Genomic DNA, 25,785 nt, shown 5'->3' with positions numbered 1-25,785 from the left:
ATTGGCAATTCCAAGTCTGAAATGATCCAAATGATTCGAGTGAAGGTGTAACACAGTGGAGCACTTCCTGTATTACCACACGATGACATCACAAGGTGGAAGAGTGTTTTTAGTTTGAGAGAAGAACTCAGCCTAAAAACGCAGAGTTTGTGTATTAAACATGTGTGAATGAAACAAAACACAACTCCAGGTCTGGAGGAAACAACATTATAACAGATCAGAAAATAGCCAAATATGGGCCTTTTAAATTAGGCTAAAACAATAGCTGGTGTAAAAAAAAAAAAAAAATTCTTTGAACAGGGATACCAAACGAAACTGGCGGTTCACTATGTGAATGAAACAAATCCCAACACGAAAACAACATCTGACAACTTCTACAGAAATTTCGTCCCCAAAGTTGGTTCAAATAACACAATATTGACAACTTTTTGAATCCAGTTCTTCATGTTGTAACCGTTTCCAACTGTGTCATCTACCTCAACAGTTTTTTGTCAGCCATTTTGAAGAATCCTTTAAACGTTCTTGTCTCGCTGATGGCTTCCATGTTGTGTGCTCCTTGTACTAACAACCAAATGGCTTTATCCTGCTACTTCACTTTGCAATATGCATTTTGAAATCCTTCAACATTAAATTTCCTGACACAGTCTCTTTTCTAATGTGATAATCCAATAGCTTTTTCCTCTTAGATTAAGATAATCATCAATTTTTATAGTTCCACCAGTTTGACATCTTCCAAATTTCAACATGATAGCTTCAACAGATAGCTTTTCTCTCTTGGATCTAATTAGGCGTCCATTTTTGTAGTCCCATTCATTTTTGTAGTTTGTAGTCTTGCAAAGTTCAACCACATGAAATTACTGTAAACCTTTTGGAGATGCACGACATGTTATGCAGGACGATCCCAAGCAGAAACAGCAAAACGCAAGCCACTAAAATGACGGTGCAAACGCCGGACCATGCTGAACCTTTGGTAGTCGTGACCATCATAGCTCCTCGATGCTCCCCCGATTCGCCCAAACTCAAACTATCCAATCCCATCGCTAATCTCTCCTCTTCGGGAATCGTCACAACCGCGACACCTTTCTGCTGCGGGATGAACCTGCACCCGAGCTCGCCCGGCAAACCCAAATTCCTGTCTTTCATGGGCACCGGCAGCATGTAGCAGCCATTGGTAGGAAGCCGGATAAAAACGGGAGTGTGTTGGGAAGTATGAGGAATCGCGATCACCGTGACGATATCGGGATCGTCGGGTAAATGGGAAATGGAGAGATTGGGCGGGAGTTTGGTGACACCGCGGCACCAGGGGCAGCGGATCTCCTTATGGGTGCTGCGCATTTGGGTGAGGCATACGGAGCAGAGGGTGTGTCTACAGTCCAGGAGTTTGGGGCGTCTGCGTGGGCTGTAGTAGTTAAAGCAGATCTGGCATTCCAGCGAAGAATCCTGGGAAAGAGTCTCCATTTTGGATCCAAAATAGTCAGAAATATCCAGGGAAAAGGGAATGCAACGACTTATATTTGTCCCAAGATGATTTAAGGTTGAGGTTTGGTAGTGATGTCACACACAGTTGGAGTTCACATCTGAAAAAGATAAAGGATAGAGAAACATTAGCATGATGGTTGAGATTATCATTTAACCATCTTAAAAACATGAAAAACAAAACTAGTTCATTTTAAACGGTTTGCAGTGGTCCAAAGTTATTTCTCACTCACATTATGCATTCAGAGCATCCCAATTATTCACCACGATGAGTTTATAAGCACTTTTCAGAGGCTAGAGTGGAGTTTTGCCATTACAATAACAACAGACAGCACTCACAACAACGCCCTTCCTCATTCTCACACAATAAAACTTTTTTATAATCAGATACAAAGACAGACAGGACACAGCAGACTTATTTTGACCTTCTTTTACAATTGATCTGAAAGGTTAAGAAAACTCCCACACACACTGTCTCACACTTGATTCACTTTTATTCATACAATGTTTCATCCTCAAGTCTGAACACAGTCCCTTCTGCTCCCCTTGTATGAGTTAAGAGACTGGGAGTAATCAACCAATCACAAAACTGAAAAAATATACATTTACAATTAGACCCCAATGTAACCGCAATATTGTGCATAATTCACTTTACACCAGCCTTTTGTGTCTTTAAACACATGGACAATAACTACAAAAATAGAAAAATTATTTTCACAGTGAAAAGGTAACAATTTTATACCATAAATTTGACAGCAAAAGCAAAACAAGTGACCTTCTTTTACAATATATCTGTACTGGGAAAAGACACATTTGGCTCCATGGGAAAAAATTGGGTACAGTGCCTTTTACTCAATTCAAATTATTTTTATAAAGCCCAAAATCACAGCAGCAGTCGCCTCTTGGGGCTGAACATGAGAATTAATTTAACCAACAGAAAGTTAGAAAATCAACAATGAAACAGAAACAGACAAATAAATTAATCAACAGAAAACAAGTAAATGGAGAAGTGTCCCAGAGCGCCCCCTGTACTTAGACCCTCCTCCTCAGCAAGGAAGGACGTACACTACTATGAATCATATATGAATGACAATGATAATGCAATAAGTCTTAAACAGTCGCATTACACTACCACAGCACATTGGTTTGATTTTGAATATTGTTGAAATGCTGTTGAGGTGATTTGCTGAGTGCAGACGGTGTGATCCGCACACACTGGAGACGCCAGCTCTTTCTCTCTTAAAACCATTGTTCACTCATTTTCCGCTTCCTCTGGTCGCTCTTTCAAAATCAAAATTCATTAACGTAATCTCTTTAGTTTTTTGATAGCTGCTTCACACTTGACTTAACCCAGTCAAAACACCCACAAAACCACAAATACACGACACATTTGTACTGAGAAGAAGCCTCGTACTGAAGCAGACGGCTTTTAATGGAGATCACAATTATTCCAACATTTAATTTAAAATATGTAATAAAAAATAATTATTCATTAACTATTCATTCTATGGGGTATTAAAGAGGGGGTATTAAACTTCTATGGGGTATTAAAGAGGGGGTGTTTTACTTCTATGGGGTATTAAAGAGGAGGTATTTTACTTATATGTAGGGTTAAAGAGGAGGTATTTACTTCTATGGGGGGTTAAAGAGGAGGTATTTTACTTCTATAGGGTGTTAAAGAGGAGGTATTTACTTCTATGGGGGGTTAAAGAGGAGGTATTTTACTTCTCTGGGGTGTTAAAGAGGAGGTATTTACTTCTATGGGGTGTTAAAGAGGAGGTATTTACTTGAATGGGGTGTTAAAGAGGGGTATTTTACTTCTATTGAGTATTAAAGAGGAGGTATTTTACTTCTATGGGGTATAAAGAGGAGGTATTTTACTTCTATGGGGGGTTAAAGAGGAGGTATTTTACTTCTATGGGGTGTTAAAGAGGAGGTATTTTACTTCTATGGGGTGTTAAAGAGGAGGTATTTTACTTCTATGGGGTGTTAAAGAGGAGGTATTTTACTTCTCTGGGGTGTTAAAGAGGAGGTATTTTACTTCTATGGGGTGTTAAAGAGGAGGTATTTTACTTCTATGGGGGGTTAAAGAGGAGGTATTTTACTTCTATAGGGTGTTAAAGAGGAGGTATTTACTTCTATGGGGGGTTAAAGAGGAGGTATTTTACTTCTCTGGGGTGTTAAAGAGGAGGTATTTACTTCTATGGGGTGTTAAAGAGGAGGTATTTACTTCTATGGGGTGTTAAAGAGGGGTATTTTACTTCTATTGAGTATTAAAGAGGAGGTATTTTACTTCTATGGGGTATAAAGAGGAGGTATTTTACTTCTATGGGGTGTTAAAGAGGAGGTATTTTACTTCTATGGGGTGTTAAAGAGGAGGTATTTTACTTCTATGGGGTGTTAAAGAGGAGGTATTTTACTTCTCTGGGGTGTTAAACAGGAGGTATTTTACTTCTATGAAGTGTCAAAGAGGGGGATATAACATAATTAGATCACCATGTTATGTACGTACACGCTCCTCTGTCAAATCTTATATATTACATTAGAGATTTGACCTGTAACATGTAGCAAAGCATGAATATGAAAGGCTCCTTGTACAAATTGTTTTCCTATGCATTAATTAAATTAATAATTAATGTATTCAATTTTAGTTAAATAAACACAGCAGAAAAACTCACATTCATTTTTATCAAGTGCCAAAAGATCAACAACTTGTTGAAAAGGTGAATAGAACAAGGTTTACCCTTACCTATTTTAATATAACTTGGTTACGTTGGGCGGGCCGGATTAATAATCCCAAAGAGCCATGTGTGGCCCCTGGGCCGTAGTTTGCCCATGTCTGTTCTATGGTGTATTAACTGAAAGATGTAACATATTTAGATCACCATGTTACCTTTTATTTTTTTGAAAATGCTATATATGCCAAAAATGAATTATTAACATGTTTAATTTGTGAAATTTTGTTTTTCGATGCTCTGAGCTCTCCATGCTGCGTCACTCCCCTTTCAGAGCGCTATAACAACAATCAGCTGCATCCTGCTGATCAAACTACATCACATCAGGCTTGTCAAGTTGTAGTGTACAGTTTTGCATCTTGTTTTTGTATATTTATGGAGAGTTGTCATGTGGGAGCATGGGTGATGTAGGCTTGTGGGCGGAGCCTTGTACAGGTTTGTACAGTTAATCGCAAGAAGGGTTTGAATGTAAAAGGCCATCACCTCTTATTTTGGAAATCAAAAAATTCCCCATCCAGCACTCAATGGATTAATGAGGTTATGTCCTTTGTGAAAGTTGAGAAGATTAGATATTCCAACAAAGGTATTGTAAACAAATTTTATAGAAAATGGCAAATATTTATTGACTTTTTGAAACTGAGACTGTCTTAGCCAACCTCCACCCCGCCCACCTTTTAAAAAAAAAATTAAAAAAATATTTTATTATTTATTTATTTTATTTTTATTACTATTATTATCAGTAATATTTTATTTATAATTGTGTGATTTATTTATTTAATTTTTAAGTTTCGGTTTTTCTTAGATAAAAATGAAAAGGTGTGTATGCATTTGTTGTCTAAATGACAGTAGAATATTTGTTCACACATCAATAAAAATATATGAAACAGAAGAAGGGTTTGGGCCTGGGAGAGATTACTCAAACATGCATGGACGACATCTAAAACCTCTTCAGACAAGCTTAAAAAGTTAATTTTGCATAATACCCCTTAAATCTTTAAAACATCAAACTCCAAACCAGTGCTGTCTGCATCAGATCATAAAGCGATTAGCTCGTTTGAGATTTGTGAAAATGGCAGGTCACGTGTAGAGAACATATTGACCTGCAGTGTTTGTGTTGAGAAACAGCCTGTGGTAAACGCTCTCAGATTAGAGCCATTAAAGGACACTCCCCAGAGCCAAACAGAGGAGATAAGAGCGGCGTGTACGGAGCGCGCTCAGTGTGCCGTAACAGTCCTGAGGCAGAGTGACCTGTAGGGGGCAGCACCAAGATTACGCGTTCCAGACAATAACACAACATAACTCAAGGCCAGATAGTTCTCAATGATTCGTGATGATGAGAGCAGCTCAGATTGTAAAGAGACGAAGGTCGACGAGCACAGAGGTTAAACGCCCCCAGCCTGCATGTTATAGAACAGTAAAACCCCTTGAAGGACACTTCACTTATCTACCCTGTATGAATACATTAGTGTGACTATATATTGAGAGGGTTGCATCAGGGAGGGCATCTGGATTATTTGCATTGATAGCTATTCTGTCTATTCTGCCAACATCTCCCACATGACAATTCTCAATAAATATACAAAAACAAGATACATAACTATACACAACTGTACACGACAAACCTGATGTGATTTGCAATGCATGATAATTGTGTTGTGATAGTGCTCTGAAGGGGGAGTGACTTAGCACAAGCTTAACGACCCTCTGTAATACATTTTAATGTCTACAGTTCCCTACTTTTTAAATTAAAATGTTTTATTAAATAATATAGAAGAAATTGAAAAATCCGGTGACCCTAAAATAACAGGCTGTTGTATTAATATTAATGGGACATACTGAAGTGACACTGCACTGGGTTAAGCATCCCCCCATTAATGAGAGGGTCAGTGGTTTAAATCTCACATTATTGACATTGTGTCCATTGGAAAGACGCTTCCCCCACTGAAAGAAAGGAATCTATCTCACAAAACCAATTTACAGGTTAGGATAATTCCCATGGTCTAGTCATTCCAGTTATAGTCCAATCAATTCCCCAGTGTCAGGTAGGGCATCTGGTTTAAAAATGTTATTTGCAAGTCTTGTCACATAGATTTGTGACACGTTGCTCGCCTGTTTGGTTTATCTTAACATCTTCAAGGACCAGGACTGAACCAAGACTAAACCAGGACTAAAGCAGAACTGAACTAGTACTAAACCAGGACTAAACCAGGACTAAACCAGGACTAAACCAGGACTAAACCAGGACTAAAGCCAAACTAAAGCAGGACTGAACCAAGACTAAAGCAGGACTAAACCAGAACTGAACTAGGACTAAAGCAAGACTAAAGCAGAACTGAACCAGGACTAAAGCAGGACTAAAGCTGGACTAAACCAGGACTAAAGCAGAACTGAACCAGGACTAAAGCAGGACTAAAGCCGGACTAAACCAGGACTAAAGCAGAACTGAACCGAGACTAAACCAGGACTAAAACAGGACTGAACCAGGACTGAAGCAGGACTAAAGCCAGACTAAACCAGGACTGAACTAGGACTGAACCAGGACTAAAGCCGGACTAAAGCCGGACTGAACTAGGACTGAACCAGGACTAAAGCAGGACTAAAGCAGGACTAAAGCAGGATAATTCCCATGGTCTAGTTATTCCAGTTATAGTCCAATCAATTCCCCAGTGTCAGGTAGGGCATCTAGTTTAAAAAATGATATTTGCAAGTCTTGTCACATAGATTTGTTTGCAGTGACACGTTGCTCGCCTGTTCGGTTTATCTTTACATCTTCAGGGACCAAACAAGAGCAGGAGAGGGGAGCGCTCCAGGTTAAAAATAACATCTGTGTCGACATGAGATAATAAAGCACCTGAACGCATCACCGGGAGGAGAAAGGGGAGGGACAGTGAACGCACCACCAGCCTGTTGTTATGTGAAGCCCCGAGGCATTTAGGATCCTGGGAAATGTCAACGCTGTGATGGAGTTTATGGAGTGTGGTTAGGTAGAACACAGGTTTATGAGGCAAAACTACAGATGAGAGCGACAGCAGAATGGAGCTGGAGCGGGACAACAGAACAAGAACATATTTGTATTTTCTAGAGTATAAGTCGCACCGGAGTATAAGTCACAGCCAAAAAATGCATAACAATGAAGAAAAAAAACTTAGCTTTTACATATAAATTGCATCTGAATACGGCCTAACTATGAAAAAAGTGCGACTTATAGACCGGAAAATACACTATTCTTTTTTAGAAAACAAAGTAAAACTGAATGCCCACATTTTGAAACATGAATGGAGAGTAGTAGTAGATTGGGATTTGTAGAAGTATGAACGTGCTGTGTGAGTGCTGGTGGGGGGAGGGGCCGATGGTGCAGACTTACCTCACTTTCATCAGTCTGTCCCAGGGCAGCTGTGGCCACAATAGCAGTTTACCGCCGCAGTGTGGAGTGAAAGAATAACGCTCTGTGAAGTGTCTCTGAGCGTCTTGAAAGGCACTGTATAAAACCCTTGCATTATTATTATTATTATTAATATATTAAAGGTGCCTTATGTCACTTCTGGTGGAAGGTTCAGAAAAAAAACACAAAATTGACTCTTGTAGCTTTGAGTCATGTTGTGCGGTTTCCTCATCCCAAACTGACTAAGAAGTAGAGATTACAAACTCAGTAGAGATTACAGAGTTTGCATGTTCTCCCTGTGTCTGTGTGGAGTTTGCATGTTCTTCCTGTGTCTGTGTGGAGTTTGCATGTTCTCCTTGTGTCCGTGTGGAGTTTGCATGTTCTCCCTGTGTCTGTGTGGAGTTTTCATGTTCTCCTGTTCTCCCTGTGTCTGTGTGGAGTTTGCATGTTCTCCCTGTGTCTGTGTGGAGATTCATGTTCTCTCTGTGTCTGTGTGGGTTCCCTCCAGTTTCCTCCATCAACCCAAACATGCACAAAGGGTCAAATCCTCCAGCTGAGGTCGTCCTGACCAAGACTAGACCCAGATCTGGAGATGAGTCCCACTGCTCCTGACAGGTTTAACCCTGAGACACAAGGATGGGTCAAATGCAGGTTTAACCCTGAGACACTGAAGGATGGGTCAAATGCAGGTTTAACCCAGAGACACTGAAGGATGGGTCAAATGCAGGTTTAACCCAGAGACACAAGGATGGGTCAAATGCAGGTTTAACCCTGAGACACTGAAGGATCATTAACATGTAAAGTATACATTTTCTTAATTCAGAATATTAAAGTTGGGGTATCTTTTGTAAAATATTGACAATCAGATGCAAAAGCTGTCTCTCTGGTCTCTGAAAGTTGTAAAAAGTGCTTCTAAACTCATTGTGGTGAATAATGAGGATGCTCTGAATGCATAACTTTGGACCACTGCAGATATCTAAAATGAACTAGTTGTTTTTCATGTTTTAAAACACAAAAAATCAGGTACAGAGCTTGTAATATTAGTATTCAAATAACAAAAAAACAAAGTGTTTTTCATTTTTATATTTCACCATTTGCTCAAACTCACTGAATTCCCAATGTCCCTCTGTGAGTAGTTTGTGTCCGTGGTACAAGCAGACTGCAGTGACCTTTGAGCAAGCGTCTGCCTCATTTGGGGAATCTAACCCACACAGTCTCTGCTCATTAACATTCTGCGGTGCATTAGTATTCAGAGGGTAGCTCCTGCAGCATTTGTAAACGAGGTTATGTTTTTTAATAGAGTTACACAGCTTTGCCCTTCAACTCCCTGTCTGCACATAAGCACCAAAACAGCCCCGAAAAGCACCGTGCACGATGTGTGTGTGTCACGTCAGGACGCTCCTGTGCACGATGTGTGTGTGTGTCACATCAGGACGCTCCTGTTCACGATGTGTGTGTGTGTGTGTGTCACGTCACGACGCTCCTGTGCACGATGTGTGTGTGTCTCACATCAGGACGCTCCTGTGCATGATGTGTGTGTGTGTCACGTCAGAACGCTCCTGTGCACGATGTGTGTGTGTCACATCAGGACGCTCCTGTGCACGATGTGTGTGTGTGTCACATCAGAACGCTCCTGTGCATGATGTGTGTGTGTGTCACGTCAGAACGCTCCTGTTCACGATGTGTGTGTGTCACATCAGGACGCTCCTGTGCACGATGTGTGTGTGTCACATCAGAACGCTCCTGTGCACGATGTGTGTGTGTCACATCAGGACGCTCCTGTGCACGATGTGTGTGTGTCACATCAGAACGCTCCAGTCTGTCCCTGAGTTTACTGATGAAAAACAACAAAACAGAACATCTGAACATCCTCACAACACCCTAATCACTCACCATGATGAGTTTATAAGCATTTTTCACAATTTTCAGAAACAAGAGGGGAGTAGCTAACAACTAACATGCTAACAGTGCACTTCCTAATACAGTTGTCCCTCACTAAAGTGTGTGGTGACGGGTTTTACAGCTGCAAAACATATAGAATAATTGTAAAAAATAAAGCTGATACTTCATGGACTTTGCCTATTGCGGTTTATTTTTAGATCGTAAGCCCGCGATAAACAAAGGACCACTGTAAACACTTAGTGAATGTTCAATATTGAATGTTTTAACGTTTAATTGATATCAGCTCCAATATATCGGTTCAGTCTCTGCGCTGGTATCGGTTGGATATCAGATATCGCAGATACTTAAAGCCAAACTTGGTCTGGGTAATTTGTATCAGTGTATCCCTGTTTATAATCAGATTCAGACAGCACACAGAGGACTTATTTTGACCTCAAGAGCGGCATATATGATACATCTGCACTGGGGAAAAGCACATTTTACTCAAATACATTTTAAAACTCAGGTACAGAACCTTTAAATTAGCCTGACTGTGCTCGTGTGTGCTCTGTGGTAAACTGTGGATCATTATGTGTGGATCAATTTGCACGTTTTATATCAGAATAATCATCTAAAATTACTTTTTTTTAAAAATTTGTACCAAAACAAAACTGCCCAGTCCAACGAGTACCACCAGTTAAGAAAATAAAACTGGAGAAGGAAGTGCGTACACAGTGGGTGTGTACCAATGGAGGTGACAATCGGCAAAATAAGAAAATAAGCGATTAAAGATGACTCAAACACGAATCACTCCAAATACAACTTCAGAGTCTCAGTGAGAAGAAACAACCAGGACATTGGTTAAGCTTGATTTTTCACAATAATTCAGCTTTAAGTAGTTGACACAGAGAAGGAGTTTCTTCTAAACAGCAGAAGTTTGAGAAGGACAGTCTCAAAGTTAATCATGTTTGGTTCTTCCTGGAGTTCATTTAAGGGAGAGAACCATCAGCTGCATAAATAATCACAGGCTTTTTGAAAAATCCCACACTGAGCCAGGACCTCAAACACATTGCAAAAATCTTCTGCTTCACAGTGTTCAGGGGCTAAACCAGGACTAAACCAGGACTAAACCAGGACTAAACCAGGACTAAACCAGGACTGAAACAGGACTAAACCAGGACTAAACCAGGACTAAACCAGGACTAAACCAGGACTAAACCAGGACTGAAACATGACTAAATAACAATTAAACCAGGACTAAAGCAGGACTAAAGCAGGTCTAAACCAGGACTGAACCAGGACTAAACAAAGGACTAAATGATGACTAAACCAAGACTAAACCAGAACTAAACCAGGTCTAAACCATGTCTAAACTAGATCTGAAACAGGACTGAACCAGGTCTAAACCAGGTCTGAACCAGGGTTATAATGGACCTCACAAATTTTACGTCTCCTTCACGCTGCGTTCAGGGACCATGGAGAATCAGATTTCACACACTCGCTGCAGTCAGAGCCCCACTGAGATCTCAGTGGGACGTTTGGGGGAGATAAGAGAATACAGTGTTTGTGTTTTGAAACCAGTCTGTCATAAGTAGAGCTGTACTACAGTGATAGATACTACAGTGTCAAACTCGAGTTTGATACTAAGTAATAGACTCAATACTTGATACCGATTCTGATTCCTCTATGATGATAAAAACACTCTTTATTTACACAACAGAATGTGAGTTTCAACATTACAGGGTAGTACTTAAACATATTCAGGAAAGGTTAATTTCTGTCCTATCAATTATGTTTTTAGTATCGATATGTGCGAACAATGAGTATGTAGTTTTGATACTAGTTTTAGTATTGGTTAGTATCTGATTTTTGATACTTTTGACAGACCTACATAAAAGAACCAGAACCAAATCAGGACTGAAACAGGACTGAATCAGAACTCAAAACAGCACTAAACCAGGACTAAACCAGCTTTAAACCAGGACTAAACCAGTTTTAAACCAGGACTAAACCAGTTTTAAACCAGGACTAAACCAGGACTAAACCAGGTCTAAACCAGGACTAAACCAGGACTAAACCAGGACTAAACCGGGTCTAAACCAGGTCTAAACCAGGTCTAAACCGGGTCTAAACTGGGTCTAAACCAGGACTAAACCAGGACTAAACCAGGACTAAACCAGGTCTAAACCAGGACTAAACCAGGACTAAACCAGGACTAAACCAGGACTAAACCGGGTCTAAACCAGGTCTAAACCGGGTCTAAACCAGGTCTAAACCAGGACTAAACCAGGACTAAACCAGGACTAAACCAGGACTAAACCGGGTCTAAACCAGGTCTAAACCGGGTCTAAACCAGGTCTAAACCGGGTCTAAACCAGGTCTAAACCAGGACTAAACCAGGACTAAACCAGAACTAAACCAGGACTAAACCAGGATCAATGTCTGTCTCTCTAATCTATCTTTCTCTCTTCCTCCTTTCTTTTGTGCTTCCCTTGTTCATAAAATAAATCTCCTTCTCTTTTTGTTATGCCCTCATTTCTTTCTTCTCTTCCCCCACATTCCCCTATCAGTCTCTCTCTTTTCTCTCCTCCCCTTCTCAGTTTGATGGAGGTGAGTCTGTAGATAGAATCACTGTCTGTTTTTAAGTAGATAAAGAGATTCCATACACCTGTCTTACACTCCTCTTTTCCCTCTCTCCTTCACTCCACTCCCTCTCTTTCCTCTCTGTTTGATGGAGGTGTGTGCATAGAGTCGCTTTCTGCTTCTTTCTTTTACTTTCACTCCCTTCCTCCCTCTCACTCTCTATGTCTCCCTTCCACTCTTTCTCCACTCTCTCCTTCCCTTTTCCTCTTCTTTCTTATTTTGATGGAGGAGTCTATAGATGGGATTGCTGTCTGTTTTAAAGTAGATAAAGTGATTCATCTTCTCTCGCTCTCTCTTTCTCTCTCGCTCTCTTCCTGTCTTTCTCCACCCCCACCTCTCTCTCCCTCTCTCCTCTCAGTTTGATGGAAGAGTCTGTAGATGGAATCGCTGTCTGTTTAAAGTAGATAAAAAGATGCCTCCCTCCTTTCACTTTCTCTCTTTCTCTCTCTCCTTTTCTCTCAATATCTCTCTTTCTCTCCTTCACTTCCTTCTTTCTCTCTCTTCTGTCAGTTTGATGGGAGTATCTGCAGATGGGATTGCTGTCTGTTTTAAAGTAGGTAAAGAGATGCCTCTCTCCTCTTTTCTCTTCTCCCTCTCTTTCCCTCCAACTCTACTTCTCTCCCTCTCTCCTTCTGTCTCTCTTTCTGTCTCTCTTTCTCTCCTCCTGTCTCTCTTTCTCTCCTTCCATCTCTCTCTCTCTCTTTCTGTCTCTCTTTCTCTCCTTCTGTCTCTCTTTCTCTCCTTCTGTCTCTTTCTCTCGCTCTGTCTGTCTTTCCCGCTCTCTTTCTCTCTCTCTTTCTCCTTCACTCCCTTCTTTCTCTCAGTTTGACGGAGGTGTATCTGCAGATGGGATCTGTCTGTTTTAAAATAGGTAGAGATGCTTCTCTCCTCTTCTCTTCTCCCTCTCTCTTCCTCTCTCTCTCTCTTTCTCTCCCTCACTCACGCTCTCTCTCTCTCTCACTCCCTTCTTTCTCTCAGTTTGATGGAGGTGTATCTGCAGATGGGATCGCTGTCTGTTTTAAAGAAGATAAAGGCATTTTTCCAGATGCCTCGGGCCAGGAGTCCATTTATTATTCACAGATAAAAACCTGAGCCTGAGCCCAGTGCAGCTGCAGGACGGAGGCTTAAAGCTCGACTCTGGAGCTTTTCACCGTGTTCTAGATGTTTCTTCTTATTGAACCTCTGAAGTTGTATTTAGACTGATTCATGTTTGGGTCATCTTTATTCTCCTGTGTTTAAGACATTGTTCTGATCAATCCTCACTGCTCACTAGTGTGATGTGCAGCTGTCCATAGGGGGCGCTAACTGCATATGGTGTTTTGTTGTGATGGCGTTTACAGCGACGTCAGCTCCCACTGGACACCGCAGTCAGAATTCATGTCTATCTTCTTATGTTTTCTGGGTCATTTTAAACGGTTGCACATTGGTTGCTTTTGTTTCTATCCTGTTTCTCGCCTCTGTTCTCGCCTGGAGGAACCTGTCAGAACTATCTATCATTCAAACTCAGCGGTTGCTAAGAGACAAACAGGAGGTTGTCAAGGTGACGCTGAGGGGGGTTGTGGGTAATGTAGTCCAGGGGTTACACCACAGAAGCGCTGGACAGACCACTACTGTACATAATAAACGGAGTGCTTTATTATAAGTCAAACAGCTTGAAGGTGCACTTGACTTAACATTTGAAAGCTGCCAATATGTGTCTTGCTCAAGGACACAAAGGCAATAGCAGAAGTCTAACTACAACCCTTTTTCTCTGCAATTGTATTGTTAAATGGTCAATACAAAGCATTCAAAGAACTTTACATCAAGGAACCACACACATTCACACACACACACACGCACATTCACAGTCTTGCCCAATGACAGCATTTATCTGTGGAAGCTGGAATTGCACCTCCAACCTGTGGGTCAGTGGATCAGACCATTCAACCAATGATGTTTTTGAGAGAAGGATTTGAACTGCCAACCTTCAGATCAGTGGGCAAACACTCCAGTATTGTATATTTACTATTTCACTGTGGTATATTGTATATTTTGTAATTTTTTATGTGCAATTTTTACTTATTCACTTTTAGGCATCTAGTAAAAGGAATAAGGATGGAAATTACCTCAAATCAGCTAACTCACAATTACACTGGTGATTAATTAATGTGCCACGTCCATTTTCAAACACACACACAAACAAACAAACAAACTTCTACTTCTGACCTACTTTCCTCTTCTTTTGGCATTTCTGGTTTAGGGGGAATTTCAACAGAGAACTTAAGAAAAGTCTCACTAAATGTGATTAAAAGTCTGTTCATAAGTATGTTCAGTGTTCATGTGACCAAAAAGTCAACACTGCAGCGTCCAGATCTGTAGCTCAATAATAGCACTTCCTGATAAAGGTGGGTGTACAGCTCCTCAAACAAACAAGTCTTTCAGAAAAAATGAATAAATTCAACTTACCCAAAACCCAACAATATCCACAAATGGAAATGTGTCCTCTGTCAGCACAAAAACAATGGTCCTGTTCTTCCCCTGGTCTGGTCCACAGTCCACACATGACGAGCTTTAACTGGTTTGTGACTTTTACACACACTTGGGAGGGACTAAACCCGTTCCAGCTGCTCCTTACCACTCCTTGGCTCTCTGGTCTGGTCTCTGGTCTGGTCTCTGGTCTGGTCTCTGGTCTGGTCTCTGGTCTGGTCTCTGATCTGGTCTCTGGTCTGGTTTCTGGTCTGGTACAGTCTCTGGTACAGTCTCTGGTACAGTCTCTGGTACGGTCTCGTCTCCGGTCTCGTCTCCGTTCTCGTCTCCAGTCTCGTCTCCGGTCTCGTCTCCGGTCTCTGGACTCGAGTGGGACTAAACTTGTTCCAGCTGCTTGTTAGCACTGTTCACATTCCTGTCGTCACATGTGGTTTACAGCTCTGTTTGTGCTGACGCTACAGATACAGCCTCAAGGTAAAGCCACACTCTGAGACATGCACCACAACAATGCCATCATTTACAACAAGGGACTGCTGCTGATTTAGGCACACTTTATTGTCCCCCATAGGTAACTTGGCCTCTGCATTTGACCCATCCTTCAGTGTCTGGATTAAACCTGAATTTGACCCATCCTTGTGTCTCTGGGTTAAACCTGTCTGGGTTAAACCATCTCCAGATCTTGGTCTAGTCTTGGTCAGGACATGTTTTGGGTTGATGGAGGAAACTTCAAGAAGCCCACACAGACACAGAGAGAACATGCAAACTCATGCAAACACAGACACAAACCAGGACTAAACCAGCTCTGAGCCTCTCTCTGGCGTCTTCGTGGTTTCACATATTCACTTTAATCTTACATCGTGTCCACAGTTCGCTCTGTCCTCACAGTTTATCTCCACACGACTGAAAATGTCTGACTGTCCTGATCTCTCTCAGTGGGGAGTAAAATTCATTTTGGGTTTTGATAACAAATTTGTGGTAAACATTTTAAATAAACCAACATTAAAGAAGACTTTGAACAGTGATCTAAAACTCCAGCTCTGAGACTTCACAAAGGCTTTGAAACTCAGAAATCCTACAAGGTGACACCAGTGAACGCAGCGTGGTGTGTTCAGGGTCCGGCCTCTGAACCAAAGCATCAGAGATTCTGTCCTCTCATCGCTCGTAAGATCATCGCTCGTAAGATCATCGCTCGTCCTCACATCGCTCGTCTAACTTCTTGTTTAAAGGCACAGATTTGTTTGTTTTTTTACATTTCAGAAAAATGTGTCCAGATGTGTACAGATTTATTTCATAAGCAGCTCATGAGGTCGAAACAAGTCCACTTTGTGTCTTGTCTGCAGCTAATTATAAAGCTTTCAGGATGTTAACATGGTAGTTGTTGTTAGCATTACCATGATAGCAAAACTCCACACTGGACTCTGGACCACTGCAAACCGTTTAAAATGAGCTAGTTTTGTTTTACACAACAGAGGTGAACCAGATATTTGGAAACTTCACTTCTCTCTAGTTCCCTGAGGAGTTTGCATGTTCTCCCTGTGACTGTGTGAAGTTTGCACATTCTCTCTGTGTCCGTGTGGAGTTTGCACATTCTCTCTGTGTCCGTGTGGTGTTTGCACGTTCTCCCTGTGTCTGTGTGGAGTTTGCATGTTCTCTCTGTGTCTGTGTGGAGTTTGCATGTTCTCCCTGTGTCTGTGTGGAGTTTGCATGTTCTCCCTGTGTCTGTGTGGAGTTTGCATGTTCTCTCTGTGTCTGTGTGGAGTTTGCATGTTCTCCCTGTGTCTGTGTGGAGTTTGCATGTTCTCCCTGTGTCTGTGTGGAGTTTGCATGTTCTCTCTGTGTCTGTGTGGGTTCCCTCCAGTTTCCTCCATCAACCCAAAACATGCACAGTGGGTCAAATCCTCCAGCTGAGGTCGTCCTGACCAAGAATAAACCCAGATCTGGAGATGGTCCCACTGCTCCTGACAGGTTTTACCCAGAGACACTGAAGGATGGGTCAAATGCAGGTTAAACCCGAGAAATAGAATGATGGGTCAAATGCCCATCCTTTGGTTCGATGGCTTTTTAGATGTAATTTCATGTGGCTAAAATGATCGCGCTATAAAAGCCTTGTAAAGTCAAAGTCCTCCTTCCCTCCTTATCTCTTTGTCCCTCTCTCCCTCCCTCACTTTGTCCCTCCGTCCTTCTCTCTCTCTGTCTCTCTCCCTTCCTCACTGCATATTTCTCTCCCTCTTTCTTTTTACCTCTTTTATCCCTCCCTCCTCCTCTCTATCCTCCCTCCGTCTCCCTCCTCTCTTTCTCTGGGAGTATCCAGTTCCTCTTCACACCTGCTGTTACCAAGGACGACCAACACAATCATCTCCCCATTACCTCCGAGCAAACACAATAAACCACAACCACATCAAACTCCATTTAAAATGCCATTCTGGCTCTGAAGGTCACTCGCTGCACTGTGTCAGATGCCCTCCCATCCTCCTGTAGTGTTAGTCTGAGATGGAGGCAGGTCAAATGTGCCCTGTTAATCTGCAGATGTTGTGGCGTGGTTGGATAAGTATAGTTACAAATCAGATCTGTGGAAAGATATAGCCAGAGGAACAACATTTCCATGGAAACAAGCAGGTCAAATAAGAGTCAGGTTTGTGGAGATGCGAGTCCACTCACAATACAATAAAAACAACCAAAAAGTAGAAAACATGCTTTGATTTCGTTCATTTTTTTTTTGTCTCTAAAGTTACATACTGTGGCTTTAAAGTCATATTCTATTAAGTGACTTTTTCAGCAGTGAGGTAGACCTGATTTGTCCTTCATTGCACAGGCCTTTTAAAATGGGGTTCATCAGCGTCTCTCTCCTTCCCTCTCTCTCCTTTCTTCCCTCTCTCTCTCTCTTCCTCCCCCTCTCCTTCTTCCCGCTCTCTCTCTCTCCTTCTCTCTCTTCCTCCCCTCTTTCCCTCCCTCCTTCCCTCTCTCCCTCTTTCCCTCCCTCCTTCCCCCTCTTTCCCTTTCTCTGTCTTCTCTTTTGTCCTTTTATCGTGTCATCGACATCGTGAGGTCCCAGAGTCTCACCAGATCAGAGAAGAATGGAGAGATGAGAACAAAGAACAGTATCTGACAAATATGCTAATGCAGCCCAGGAAGAACATGCACACTGCCCTCAGACAGACCAGGAGTCTAACCCACAACATCCTGGTGAGAGGGAGAAGACAGGATAAGCACTCTGCCACAGTGACATTTGAATCCCTGAGGTCTTCTCTTCTCGCTGGTAAACACGGAGGGAAATGATTTGTGAACAATTAAACTGAAATAAAAGCTGCTCTAATGAAGGAGGGAGATGTGGCAGCCATCTTTAAATCGATTACAACAAAAAGAACTGGACACAGAAGAGAGGGAACAGAGAGGGAGAGACGGAGGAATGGAGAGGGGGAGAGAGAGAGGAGAGATGGAGGGATGGAGAGGGGGAGAGAGAGAAGAGGGAGAGGGAGGAGAGACAGAGGAATGGAGAGGGGGAGAGAGTGAGAGGGAGGAGAGATGGAGGAATGGAGAGAGGGAGAGAGTCAGAGGGAGAGGGAGGAATGGAGAGGGGGAGAGAGTGGGAGAGGGGAGAGTGAGGAGAGACAGAGGAGACAAAGGAATGGAGAGGGGGAGAGAGTGAGAGTAGGGAACAAAGAGAAGGAGAGAGGGGGGAGAGAGAGGGGAGAGGGAGGAGAGACAGAGGAATGGAGAAGAAGAAACAGTGAGAGTGGGGGACAAAGAGAAGGATAGAGGGGGAGAGGGAGGAGAGACAGAGGAGATACAGATGAATGGCGAGGGAGAGAGAGAGAGAGAGGGAGGGAGAGAGGGGAGAAGGAGGAGAGATGGACGAATGGAGTGAGAGAAAGATTATTTTACTTCTATGTGGTATTACAAAACAATGTAATAACATGTTGTATAAGTTTCATTTTTGACGAGGGAGTCTCCCCTCTCTTTGCTCTCTGTGCTAAGACACTCCCCCTTCAGAGCACTATCAACACAATCAGCTGCATCCCACTAATGAAACTACTGCACATCACATCAGGTTTGTGAAGTTGTTGAGCACAGTTGTGTATAATGTGTTTGTGTATTTATAGAGGGTTTTTTCTGCCGTCTTCAGACCTGCAGAATAGTATTAGACTGAGGATTAGATTGTTCTGATTTTATAGAAATCTGTTTAGCCTCAGGTGAGTGACAGCTCCATCAACTCCCACAATGCACCTGTGTCATTTAATAACATCAGAACATCATGAGGGGGAGTGCAGCTATGGAGGGCCAATATTTTGACAGTGTCTTGAGAGCTTTAGTCCTGCTCAAGTCCAGGTTTAGTCCAGGCTTAGTCCAGGTTTAGTCCAGGTTTAGTCCAGGTTTAGTCCTGGTTCAGTCCAGGTTCAGTCCAGGTTCAGTCCAGGTTCAGTCCAGGTTTAAGTCCAAACATGAGATCGTCTACATCTTTCACCTTGAATCGAAAAATACTGTGGTAAAAACAGGTCTTTGAATATCACACATTTAAACGAGCAGAGTTAGAGAACGGAGGGATGTGATGGAGGGACGGGCGAGCATCAGTCCTGTGACAAATGAAAGAGAGGGGGGGGGGGGGGAGAGGGAGGGGGTACAGATGTGAAGATATATGGAAACTAGGTCAGACAAAGAGAGACGGAGAGAGGGGAATAGAGAGGAGAGAGAGAGATAAGAGAAGAGAGAGAGAGGGGGTGAATAAAGAGGAGAGAGAGAAAAGAGAGGAGAGAGGGGGGGATAAAGAGGAGAGAGAGATAAGAGAGGAGAGAGAGAGAGGGGGGTGAATAAAGAGGAGAGAGACAGAGAGAGAGGGGGGATAAAGAGGAGAGAGAGGGGAGAGAGGGGGGATAAAGAGGAGACACTTAAGAGAGGAGATAGGGGGGGAAGAGAAGAGAGAGGGGGGGGATAAAGAGGAGAGAAAGAGAGAGGGGATAAAGAGCAGAGAGAGAGATAGGAGAGGAGAGAGGGGGGAATAAAGATGAGAGAGGGGAGGATAAAGACGAGAGATAAGAGAGGAGAGAGAGAGACAGAGAGAGAAAGGGGTATGAAGAAAAGAGGGAGTATGAAAAGCGGAGAGGAAGAGAGGGGGAGTGCTAAGATGTGAAGGGCTGAGAGAGGCAAGGTGTAAAGGAGGGTAAGAGGAGAGAAGAGAGAAGTAAAGGAGAGCCAAAAAGAGAGATAGAGGAGAGAAAGTAAGAAGAGCTGTGAAGGGCTGAGAAATGGAAAGTGAGGGATGAGTCTTTGGTGGATAGAGAGAAAGAGAGAGAGAGAAAAGGGTGATACAGACATTGAGGGGGGAAGGGAAACAGAGATGAGAAAGGGTGAAGGAGGAAGGGGAGAGAAGGGAAGAGAGGATCTGAAGACAAGGAGCAAATGACAACACTACACCACAGCCCTGACCTCTCCGTGACCTGTGCTTGACCTTTCACCTTTTAGACACACAACATGAACTATGGACATCACAGAGCATCAAACTGAAACAAGAGAGATGGATGGATGATGGAAGACACACAGAAGAGAAGAGGAGAGTTACATCTTCACGTCTGAACAACTCATCCCTTATTCCTGTTTTATTACTCAGTATTAATACTGCCAGTAATGACAAGACGACAAGAACTGTGTAAAAATACTGTAGCAGCAGCAATAGTAGTAGAAGTAGCAGTAGAAGCAGTAGCAGAAGCAAAAGTAGTAGCAGTAGAAGTAGTAGGAGTAGCAGTAGAAGGAGTAGCAATAGAAGCAGTAGTAGTAGTAATAGTAGTAGTAGTAGTAGTAGTAGATGAGGTAGCAGTAGTAGTGGTAGTAGCAGTAGAAGCAGTAGCAGTAGCAGTAGTAATAGTAGTAGTACTCCAGTAGTAGCAGCAGCAGTAAATGTGACCTTTAGATGAATTTACAGTGATACACAGACAGTGCAGTGCCTCCTCCTGTCTTAAATATCACATTGTTGTGTGTGAGGTCAGAGAAGGTCCAGGCTCTGCTCCTTTAGACCACAGCATTTTAAGGTGGAATTGGTTTTTAGGCGGAAATATGAAATCACACAGACATTTAGTGCAACTGCAGCCCACAGGAGCAGACATGGTTTTCTGTTCTGACGCGGTGGACTGGAGGACGGCTGTGATGCACAATAAAAGTCTATTTGTCAGACTCACATCTACAGAAAGAACCGGAAGAAACAGGTTGTGTTCTGGTTTTGTTAAAGGCGCTGTACCTGATTTTTACCATCTTAAAAACATAAAAAAAAACAGAACAATTTATTTTAAAGTTTGAAGATCCAAAGTTCTTCCTCACTGACCTTATGCATTCCGAGCATGCTAATTATTCACCACGATGACTTTATAAGCGCTTTTCACAACTTTCAGTGATGGTAAAGCTAACAACAACTAGCATGTTAATGTGCACTTCCAGATTATCGCACAATAAAACCTGATTCTCTAAAGCAGTGTTTATATCTTTTTGTAATTGTATTTTGTCTTATTAAAAACAAATGTCAAAATGTCCTGAAAATAAACAAGATATATATTTTTATTTCAACTTCTAACTAACTTTCTTCAGACCAAGGTTTAGTTTGTTTTCATCCCTGACAGTTTGGACTGCTCACTAGCGCCTCAGAGTGGTCACATGATGTTGCTGTGGTCTGGTCAGCTGATTTAAACAATTTTGGTGCTGTCTTTCTACCAATGGAAGCAGGACGACAGCGCCATCTGCAGTTAGACTTCTTCAGGACAGTTTCCCAGGTGTGTGAGAGTAAAAAGGCCCCTTGTCCTGGTTTAAAGTCCCATTCCACAGTAAGATCAAATTTTGGCATTAAAAGAAATAAACATTAAATTGAAGTACTGTGATTTTTAAAAAGTAGGTTTTTGTTCAAAGTGCACATTGTAAAAACTCCAGAGCATCCACATCTGAGAGTGAAATCTGAACTGATAAACCAAGATAAAAAAAAAATCCCATTTACTTTTCAGAACATGTTTGTAGAGGAATAAACTACAGGCACAACTGATTTTTCTATAAAAAGACAGGATATTTTGTTATTTGCAGAGGACTTGGACAGAACGACTCAGTGAGCAGTTGGTAAACAGGATGTAAACATGAAACTTAAAGAGTGACTTCCTGTTTGGTCTGACACCACTTCCTGTTCCAGACTTGATCAGAACAAACCATCTCTACAGCAGCGAGATGTTACAGTAGTGATAAAAGCAGGAAGTGGAGGAATGTAAACACTGATTACACTGATTAATGTGTGGGGACAGTAAAAGGTTTGACTGATTACATCTGCAAAGTCAGATTACAACCTGATCAGAGCACGTCTCTAGAACATCGATCACACAAGAGGCTAACACTTTAATAACTACAACTCAATAAACCATCAACAAAGACTTTAGTCAGTATGAACAACTAGTGTGTAAAGCAGGGGTCACCAACCTTTTTTAACCTGAGAGCTACTTTATGGGCACTGAGTCATACGAAGGGCTACCAGTTTGAGACGCTCTTCTGAAATAACACATTTGCTCAGTTTGCCTTTAGTTATAAATTATTAACAATGATAAATGATAATCATCTATGTGAACACACTAATCACGTTGCAAGACACTGATCACATTAATGATTTCTCAAAATAATTATCAACGATGAGCAAGGAGGGAAACAGATATCAGTATTCAGCACTTTAACTTTACTAATCTTAGTAATTGTTAAATTTCCAGATGACACTTACATCACTACATCTCATAGGAAAAGTATCCCATTTTCACTATCCATTGACAAACCTTTTTAACAAAACATAAATAATATACATTGCACCATGTTTCATAAAGTTATCAATTATGTAATGTTAAAGAAAAATAAGCTTACATATTTTTAAATAAATTTCGGTTGCGTTGTGTGACTTTGTCGTGGAAAAAGCCTGGTGTTTACCCAAAGCTGCGTTTGTGAGACGTAGTGAAGTGTCCCTCCACATTGTGCCGCTTTGCCGTCGCCACAGTCGCTCCGCAGATGAGATACGCGCAGGTTTCTTTTACAGTCTTAAATCGTTGTGAAAGTGATCTCTTTATTTTCTACCATGGAGTAAGAAACTGCATTCAGCGCATCCTCACAGCGCTCGCGAGCGGAGCACTGGTTTTGTCACGCGCACAATACTGACCTTTGAAGTGAGTAGGTCAAAGTTCACCTTAACTTATCTATCTATACTTCACGTATAATGAACATATGTTTAAGATATTGTCATTTTTAAATCTATATAAACGCAAGGGTGATTAAAAAAATAGCAACAGAATAAAATTAAATTTTAGATGCAGTGAGTTGTGCTATTTTTAGAACTGGTCTGCGGGCGACTCATGTGGGGCTTGGGGGCGACATGGCGCCCGCGGGCACAGGGTTGGTGACCCCTGGTGTAAAGAATGATTCAGGTTAGTAACTACTGAAAGAGGAGTATTTTACTTCTATGGTGTATTAAAGAGGAGTATTTTACTTCTATGGTGTATTAAAGAGGAGTATTTTACTTCTATGGGGTATTAAAGAGGAGTATTTTACTTCTATGGTGTATTAAAGAGGAGTATTTTACTACTATGGTGTATTAAAGAGGAGTATTTTACTACTATGGTGTATTAAAGAGGAGTATTTTACTACTATGGTGTATTAAAGAGGAGTATTTTACTTCTATGGTGTATTAAAGAGGAGTATTTTACTTCTATGGTGTATTAAAGAGGAGTATTTTACTTCTATGGTGTATTAAAGAGGAGTATTTTACTACTATGGTGTATTAAAGAGGAGTATTTTACTTCTATGGTGTATTAAAGAGGAGTATTTTACTACTATGGTGTATTAAAGAGGAGTATTTTACTTCTATGGGGTATTAAAGAGGAGTATTTTACTTCTGTGGGGTATTAAAGAGGAGTATTTTACTTCTGTGGGGTATTAAAGAGAGGGTATTTCACTTCTATGGGGTAATAAAGAGGGGGTATTTCACTTCTATGGGGTAATAAAGAGGGGGTATTTCACTTCTATGGGGTAATAAAGAGGGGTATTTTACTTCTATGGTGTATTAAAGAGGGGTATTTTACTTCTATGGGGTAATAAAGAGGAGTATTTTACTTCTATGGGGTATTAAAGAGGAGTATTTTACTTCTATGGGGTATTAAAGAGGAGTATTTTACTTCTGTGGGGTATTAAAGAGAGGGTATTTCACTTCTATGGAGTAATAAAGAGGGGTATTTTACTTCTATGGTGTATTAAAGAGGAGTATTTTACTTCTATGGAGTGTTAAAGAGGGGGTATTTAACTTCTATGGGGTAATAAAGAGGTGTATTTTACTTCTGTGGGGTATTTAAGAGGGGTATTTTACTTCTATGTGGTCTTAAAGAGGGGCATTTAACTTCTATGGGGTATTAAAGAGGTGTATTTTACTTCTGTGGGGTATTAACTGCTAACACATAACATATTTAGATCACCCTGTTAAACATCACATTAATATGTTAAAGTTTCACTTTCGTTTTTACGAGTCAAAAGTCCCTCCCCCTTCAGAGCGCTATTACATCACAATTAGCATATGTTCTGCTAATGGAACTATTGCACATCGCATCAGGTTTGTGAAGTTGTAGTGTACAGTTTTGTATCATGTTTTTGTATATTTATGGAGAGCTGTCGTGTGGGAGCATGGGTGACATCGGCTTGTGGGCGGAGCACTGGATAGAATCTTACAGCTAGGGCCCGGGAGAGATCACTAGATTACTTAAATGTGCATGGATGACAAATAAAACCTCTTCAGGCCTGTTTTTGATAAGGGAACAACATTATAATATGGGAGAAAGCTACATTTTACATAATACCCCCTCTTTAAATAAAATGATAAACAAAACCTGTTTACAGTTGTTCTGATTGTTGACTCCAGTGAACCGTTACAGTCATGGTTCTTTGTGTGGATTTAAAACACAGGGTGCATTTTTGGAGCATTTGGCAGTGGGTATTTTTGGATTATGAAAAGTTTCTAAGATATGATATAACCTTGCCATATTTGGTAACATAGCTCCTCCATCAGAGCATCAAACCAGAGGGACAATGCCTCCTCTGTGCAGTCTGTTTATCTGAGCCAAACTTCATCACAACTGAAACAAACAAACACCAGGAGAACCAGAAATCTACCCCACGAATGTGTGGATATGTATAAGACTGTGTCAGGAGTCGAACCCACAACCTCCTGGTGACAGGGAGGAGACAGGTTAACCACTCTGCCACAGTAACACAGGGAGAACATGCACAGTCCACTCAGAATAAAAAAAGATTGAAATGAGAGAGGATTAAAATGGAAGGAATTATAACAAAACAGAAACCCGGACTACACCAGGTCTAAATCAAGACTGAACTAGGACAAAAGCAGGTCTATACCAAGACTAAAGCAGGACTAAAGCAGGACTAAACCAGGACTAAACCAGGACTAAAGCAGGACTACACCAGGTCTAAACCAAGACTGAACTAGGACAAAAGCAGGTCTATACCAAGACTAAAGCAGGACTAAAGCAGGACTAAACCAAGACTAAACCAAGACTATACCAAGACTATACCAAGACTAAACCAGGACTAAACCAGGACTAAACCAGTACTAAACCAGTACTAAACCAGGACTAAAGCAGGTCTAAAGCAGGTCTAAACCAGGTCTAAACTAGGACTAAACCAGGTCTAAACCAGGACTAAACCAGGTCTAAACCAGGACTAAACCAGGTCTAAACCAGGAGTAAACCCGGTCTAAAGCAGTATAAGTGTGCCAGTCTGTTCGCTGCTTTAAACAGAGCGGAGCGCGTGTAGCTGCGTCTCCGCCGCGCTTCGAGACAAAGAGACACGCTACGCTTTTGCAAGTTTCACGCTGAAAATGAAACGTTGAGATGTTTACCTTGGGTCGAGTCCAATTCGTCTTCTGTTTGCCAAATATATTGTCCTGTGAAATTGAAATCTGTCGCCGAGCCAGGCGTCGCAGATGTGGGGATGTTTACCGTTTGACAGCGCAGTGGAGACGCCCTCTTCGCTCCGGGCTGTGGATGGAGCAGATCAGCGGGGTGAAGGTAGAGCAGAGCCGGGCTACAGGGAGGGCACAGCGGGCACAGCGGGCACAGCGGGCGCTCGGAGCCGGAGAGATGTGGTCGCTCCGCTGCTTCTCGGTGCACTGAGCGAACCCCGCGCGTGTCCTCGCGGTGACTG

General features: G+C 41.8%; 2 protein-coding genes across 2 annotated transcripts in view; one reads left to right on the top strand and one right to left on the bottom strand.

Moving 5' to 3' along the window:
* The window catches only part of lsm5 (LSM5 homolog, U6 small nuclear RNA and mRNA degradation associated), a 160,048-nt gene that overhangs the window by 64,173 nt on the left and 70,090 nt on the right, over window positions 1–25,785 (top strand). The window lies entirely within an intron of this gene.
* rnf152 (ring finger protein 152) lies at window positions 796–25,785 on the bottom strand. Its single transcript, XM_033985688.2, has 2 exons — window positions 25,481–25,785; window positions 796–1,577 (listed from the first exon to the last, which is right to left on the bottom strand). The coding sequence occupies exon 2, from the start codon at window positions 1,456–1,458 to the stop codon at window positions 841–843; it is 618 nt and encodes a 205-aa protein (XP_033841579.1). The 5' UTR covers window positions 1,459–1,577; window positions 25,481–25,785; the 3' UTR covers window positions 796–840.

This window comes from Periophthalmus magnuspinnatus, chromosome 20 (assembly GCF_009829125.3).
Source record: "Periophthalmus magnuspinnatus isolate fPerMag1 chromosome 20, fPerMag1.2.pri, whole genome shotgun sequence".
Classification (NCBI taxonomy): Eukaryota; Metazoa; Chordata; class Actinopteri; order Gobiiformes; family Gobiidae; genus Periophthalmus; species Periophthalmus magnuspinnatus.
Note: the sequence above shows the minus strand (reverse complement) of the source record. Positions and strands in the feature narration are given on the sequence as shown.